Below are 6663 nucleotides of genomic sequence, written 5' to 3' on the forward strand. Positions count from 1 at the left end.
CAGTCATATCCATTTACTTTTTTTATTTAAAGATAATCTGGCAATATTTTAAAATAATAGGTCATTCAGACTCTGATACAAACAGAATAAAGTCTAAAAGATGTTTTATTTTGAAAATGTAATGATCCTTCAATGCTCAGAACCTTGGTATTGGTCTGTAGTAACAGATTAAAACAAAAAAGGTTGAGGACCACTGGTATGGATGTAACTACTCTGTAACAAACTAATACATGTTTCTGCAATTGATTATTATTTGATTGATTATAAAAATGTTTAATTTCATCTAAATGCTTTTTAAACTCCCACAGGCCACTGAAAACGGCTTGGCGGGCCACATTTGGCCCCTGGGCCTTGAGTTTGACACATATGAACTAGTTTCGCTAGTTCATATGTGGCTGTAGAGTTTACTTTTTTGACTTACAAAATTCAATGTTTTCTAATCATAATCCCTGAATCATTATCCAGAAAGAACACATTTTCTCTTGTTAACTGAACTTCATGGTGTTCTTGATAAAACTCTTACTCCAAATGTAAGAATTCAAGAATATAAGATAAAACTCTTAAACATTAAATTTTTGATTTGGTGACTTTGTACATTTAAAATAATCTCTCGCTTTTACTCTTAGCTGAAGCAGATGATCTTGGCTCTGCTGGAGATTTCTTCATGTTTAAAAAAGAAAAAAAATTCTCCCCAATATCGCCAATGTGCTTTTACAATAATTATATATATATATATAGTCGACTTTGTCTTGTTAAATTAATATCAATATACTATTTACAACTTGTAGATTTTTTGTAGATTCTAATTTTGTTTTTATTTTCATATCAAAGCTAAAATGCTTTTTTTTTACTCAACAAATAAGACATGACTGAGCTTTAATAGTATTGTGATCAAAGTTTTATTACACTGCTGTTTCAGAAATGATGTGTCGAAAAAAAGATGGTGTTTTTTAATAACAAGTTTGAACATAGTTTAAAGAAACAAAAAAACATTAGGGTTGACCACAGAATCTTTTTTTTTTTTTTTGTCATTATAACATCTGCGTCTCATTCATCTCCGATGAAGCTTCCACCTTTTTGGCTTGTAGTCCGGAGCAGGGTACACTCCAACAAACACTCATAATTTCATACCTCTGGTGGATTTGGACTGGGTAGAGTATCTGGAAAACCCTAACACTCATCAGCCGAACATCAAAGCTGCAGACACCATCAGTTTCCAATGGGGACTAAGTGATGAGTTTCCTTCTGTAAGGCAGGAGCGCTAACCACTTTCCTCATCGTGGTTAATCTCAATGAATGAAATTAGAAAGGAACAGATGAGAAGACGCTGCTGGAATTAAATAATACAATGTATTTCACAGTCTCACCAGTCTCTACCCTTAGATTAATAAATACACAGGGGTTCTTCACCATACTGTCAGACAAACAAAAAAAACAATGGCATGTATTTGAATAAATTATAGTTGGTTATTGGCGTCTTTGTCTCCAGTATCCACAAAGAAGGAGACAGACGCATGTCTTTCTCCACAGTCACGTTATTTCCATAACCATCCTTCAAAGAAGTTCAGGTCCAAGCGCTCGCTCCTACAGCTTGTATATCCCAAAAGCGGTGACATTTTCATCGTAGTCCACCAGCGACAGCTTTTCCACCCAGACACTGAGCTGGTTTCCCTCCTCCAGCTTGACCACATCCACCTGCGTGACCGTGCATATGTCGGGTATGGACGCTTTCTCCGTCGGGCTCTCCAGGTTGCAGTAGCCCTGCATCAGGACCTTCTCCTTCGCCGTCTTGTCCTTTCTCAACACGACCCTGCTGACCTGAGGAAGCACTGAGTCTCCCCTGGAGAAGGTCACTCTGGAGTAGACCAAGTAGTCGCCAGGCTCCAGCACAGTCAACCAGCTCTTCTCATAGTAGTTGATTCTCACACGATCTGAGTGACCCATGGCCCACTGGAGATAACCAGCTGAAATAATAATAAAAATAAGAGTTTTCATTGAGAATACTATTTTTTAAGACCCTCGTCTTGTCCTTTTGGGTCTACGTAGGTGACCCGGTGGACAACTTTTCCACGTACTCTGATTCTGGGACAAGATGCTAACCCGTTGTGAGGACACTGGGTGCGTACAAAATGCGAAGGACAACAGGAAGGTTAAATTTCTTTTTTTTTTCACCAACATGCATATATTTTAAGTGTAAATTTGACTTACATTGAAGTACTCCAGCAGTACTGCGGGTGACCACCATCCTCGCCCAAGCCTTATAATAGGTTTCCTGTTTTTCTGATGACTGGAAAGCCACTGGAAAAAAGAACAAGAGAAGTGTCAGACATATTTTTGATTTTTTTTTTACTTTTATTCAAACTAACCTTAGGCAGAAATAAGTAAATACTGATCTACCTTTTCCTGCAGCTGCTGGAGATCGCTCCTGTAGGAGAGAATCAAAAGATGCGATGTTAGATCTAAACAAGGTGAACACAGGTTCTCTCTGATCTAATCCTCATTCTTCTTTACTGTGTGACGAACCACAGCGCAGCTCGTGTCACATTTCCCGTGCTTTCTCATGAACATTTCCTGTGCTTCAGACTTTTCTCAGAATTGGAGAAAATTTCATTTTTTTATTAAATTAAACCAAATAAAACTTGGGTCGTCGGTAGGTAATGTAATTAACAATTGTCATTTTCGGTTGTCAAATATTTTGAATAATAATTCAGGGAGAGGAATTTAAATGTAAAATGTGTTTTTTAAATAAATCTACAGTACTGAAGACTTTGTAAAAAAAACAAAACAAAACAAAACAGAAATACTGTTGAATTTGAGACATTTGTTTTACCATGTTAATGTGGTACAGATAGACGAATCCTCCGGCAGAGAGCACTAGATGCAGCACCACTATCCCGAGCAGGAACCGGAGGAGAGGCTTGCTGTGGCCTGGTGATGGAAGTCCTGCTGGGATGAGGACCGGGTGGGACCTGTTGAGGCGAGGAGGCACCGGCGGTGGAGCCAGGCTGGTCTGGTAAGTGTTGATCATGGTAGAGAGTAGAGGTAGAGTCCAAAGCTGCCTGGTGTTGGTAACATCTCCTGCACGTCTGATCTGCTGCCCGCTCAAGCAACTGACTTTTACTGCTACGACTTCCTGGAACCTCTGAAGTCTTCATTGAGTTATTACACAAAGTGACGTGACCTTTGCTCACTTCATATGGTTTCGTGTGCGTGCGTGTGTGTAAAACACCTTGTTGCTTTTTTTTCTCTCTTCCTTTCTCTTACATGGTTGTCATGTGACCCTGTATGAAATAGCATGAGATAATTTGGTCCTAAAATATACCACCAGTGTGAGTGCAGTCGTACTACTACTACCAACAAATCTTCTACAGTTTGTCGTCGTCAGGACTTTACAAAAACCATTTAGTCCAAACAGTGTTTTCACCTTGTGCGTTTTACACTCAACACAATGAATGTGGAATAGACATTTTAAAAAAACTGATTAAGTTTAAATAAGAAATAAATAAACCTCACTTTTGTTTGTGTTGCTTTAATCGTAGCCAGTGTTGTATCCTTAGCAGCACTGGCCTATTTTTATCAACAGTTCTCACAAATGCTGAGGAACATCTTAGGGTGTGCTGAGTGACACCCTAAGGTGTGTCACACTCCATTTTACACCATTTGTATATTGTTTGTGTAATTTATTGAGATCCTCAACATTTGCCAGCCACCAAGCCTATTGTAGGTGCAGTTAGAAGAAAGAAGTAAAACCAGTTGTGGTTGCTGCTGTTTGGTTCATGTCACCATGATACAAATCACACCAACTGAGTGTCTCCCTTTTCATCAGGTCACTCTTCAATAAAAAAAAAAATAACACTGACACACGTCCAATTCCTCTGCACTAAATGCCTTGGAACGTCCTCTGTTGGAATGTTTCTAATAAGTGTCTCACACAGGACTGCTCACTTGCCTCCGCCTCCATAGTCTATAAAGAAGACGTATTCATACGCCGTCAGTCTTCTCAAGATGCATCACTTTGTGACTGGTGAGTCTTTTATAGTATTACTTTTGTTTAAATGAGGTCGATTGGACCAGAGTTCCAGAGCGGGACTGAAGTTAGACTAAATGTTTACAATGTAATATATAGTTGGTATAATTGAAATATAATAGTTAATAATAATTGAGACTGCAATCAACAAGACCATACACGGCAGCAATAGTTAGCTACTAATCTACTAATACTACTTACACCATCTATCCACTTCTATTAACCTACGAATCCAATCTACTAACATCCACTGTTCAGGTTTCCCATTTTCATTGGCAGTGTGCTGCTACTCCTGTTTGTATTTTATTGTATTTGACCTATTTGTGTGTTTTTACTGTTGTTTTGAATATCGAGATGATGTGCAAAGATCTGCAGGAACATCGACATCTTTTAACACACTCTTAAACTGATTAAACTTCATGCATCTTCTTCTGGGGGACGGTTGAATATAAATGTTGTCATTTATGTTTTGATTGTGGTAGTGTTGTAGTTGAGTTTTACTAATTCACACAAAGGTTAAAAAATATTTATAAAGAAATGTACAAAAAAAATCTCTCATTATTCTGTAGAAGTTCCTAGTGTTTTGATTAATTAAAGTTGATATACATTATGCCAATATTGTCCAAACCCATATAGGCCTGGTAATATTTATTTATTTATCTGTACAAACCACTGTTCAAGTATTAGATTTTTTAAATTAGCTTCAATGCTGCCATCTAGTGACCTTTGCATTAATATACAGCTGTTTATCCGCTATAAAACTATTTTGAGGTCACACGTCATTTGACATAACCCAGGCAGTGCCTTATCGGGTTTTCATTATCGGAGGAAAAACTCTTTGCGATGTTATCAAAGTTAACAAGAGTTATGATGCCCAACAGAGCATTTCCGAATTTCCATTTAATTTAATGTATTTAAAAACTGAATTGTAATTTTTTTTAAATGTTTTTTTAAATTAATTGTAATAATATTGTGTCCTTTTTTTGTTGTTTTAACAGTGAACAGGTTGACCTGGAAAAAATGCTTTTGTTTTGCCATTTTGGGATTAGTAATCCTCCTAATCTACCTCCTCTGTAACACAGTGAACAAAGGACGTCTCAGATTAAACAACCCAAAATGGGAAGATCCTGGACCATACCATGTGGCTTTTCCTCATAACTATCAGTTTATCATGGACATCACACCAGTTTGTAAGACCACTACACCCTTCCTGGTCCTGATGGTTCATGTGGGACCAGGTGATGTCGCAGCTCGAGATACCATTCGAAAGACATGGGGAAATGAGAAAAAGGTTCTGGGTCAGTTGGTGAGCACGGTGTTCATAGTGGGCCTAGCTGAAGGACCTGACGCTGATCACCAGCAGGAGAAACTGCGGGAGGAAAGTTATCAACACCACGACCTGATTCAGAGCGATTTTCTGGACACCAGCTACAATTCCACCATCAAGACTATGGTTATGATGAGGTGGCTCGTGGCACACTGCAGTGAGGCTTCCTACGTAATGAAGGTTGACCCAGATGTGTTTGTCCATGTCCACAATTTGGTCCAACTTCTGCTGGACCCTGGCACAGCCAAACAAAACTACATGACAGGTTTGGTTATACGACACAGGCCGGTTTTAAGAAACCCATACCTGAAACTTTACATGCCCAGAGAGGTGATCCCTGAGCCGGAGTATCCTGCCTATCCTATGAACATGGCCTACATCATGTCTCTGGATTTAGCTGAGAAGATTCTCAGTGTGCCCAGTAGGATAAAGCCCATACACATCACTGATGTCTACTTGGGTATGTGTCTAAAAGACCTGGACATTTCTCTTTCGGATCCAACCAAGCCCACTATGTTTTTAATGGAGCCCATTTATCAACTGAGCAACTGCCGGCTGTTAGAGGTCATCGCAGCGAGGACGATGGGAATTTCACTAATGACGAGTTTATGGGAAAGAAGCAGAGACCAGGACACCAGATGTTGAACTTTAATCTTTGCTTTACCTGCAGTAACAGCAAAAAGGTTGTGACATTTATGTGATCGGCCACAATCAAAAATTATATATATATATTTTTTTTTTAAGTGGTTCTCAAACTATGGTACATATTTACATTTAAATCTTTTTCTGACGTCAGACAAAATGTTTTTCACAAAAACAGGTGTTACCTTAAGACGTTCAATCAGCTGTAAATGTCACCTCCGCTTGTAAAAATGAGACAATAAATTCTGCAATTGTTAAAAAAAAAGTTGCCTCAATTTAAGGGAGTTAAAGATGGCAACAGAGGTTGAGTGTGGAGTTAAAACTGTGGTCAATATTTAAATTTGTTCTTTTTTTCTTAAAGGCAGTCTTTTCTGTATCTACTCTAACTAGAGCGCCTACTATTAACGACTGTTGAGCATTTATCAACAGAAGCACAACTCAAGTCTGTTGGTTTCCACTGCACCTGTTCAACCTGAAGTACATCATACTTTGAAGAAAATATTTTCCTTGAAAAGCACTGACTTCAGCCTCAGGTCGGAGCTGCCAGGCAGTAAACCCAAGGGAATGTTGACTGACTATAGGACGACTTCACAGGCAGCTGTCCCTGTATTCTACACGCCAATGTTAAGATGCACAGTGATGACCAAAATCCACCGACTCTATGAGG

General features: G+C 38.7%; 2 protein-coding genes across 2 annotated transcripts; one reads left to right on the forward strand and one right to left on the reverse strand.

The window, feature by feature from the left end:
* Positions 1–875: 875 nt before the first annotated feature.
* cd40lg (CD40 ligand) lies at positions 876–3170 on the reverse strand. The gene is made up of 4 exons (XM_008326789.3): positions 2831–3170; positions 2398–2425; positions 2209–2298; positions 876–1964 (listed from the first exon to the last, which is right to left on the reverse strand). The coding sequence occupies exons 1-4, from the start codon at positions 3026–3028 to the stop codon at positions 1585–1587; spliced, it is 696 nt and encodes a 231-aa protein (XP_008325011.1). The 5' UTR covers positions 3029–3170; the 3' UTR covers positions 876–1584.
* Positions 3171–4005: 835 nt separating this feature from the next.
* LOC103390802 (beta-1,3-galactosyltransferase 1-like) lies at positions 4006–6247 on the forward strand. The gene is made up of 2 exons (XM_025063350.1): positions 4006–4024; positions 4987–6247. The coding sequence occupies exons 1-2, from the start codon at positions 4006–4008 to the stop codon at positions 5997–5999; spliced, it is 1032 nt and encodes a 343-aa protein (XP_024919118.1). The 3' UTR covers positions 6000–6247.
* The last annotated feature ends 416 nt before the right edge of the window (positions 6248–6663 follow it).

Source organism: Cynoglossus semilaevis, chromosome 15 (assembly GCF_000523025.1).
Source record: "Cynoglossus semilaevis isolate Cse_v1.0 chromosome 15, Cse_v1.0, whole genome shotgun sequence".
Taxonomy (NCBI): Eukaryota; Metazoa; Chordata; class Actinopteri; order Pleuronectiformes; family Cynoglossidae; genus Cynoglossus; species Cynoglossus semilaevis.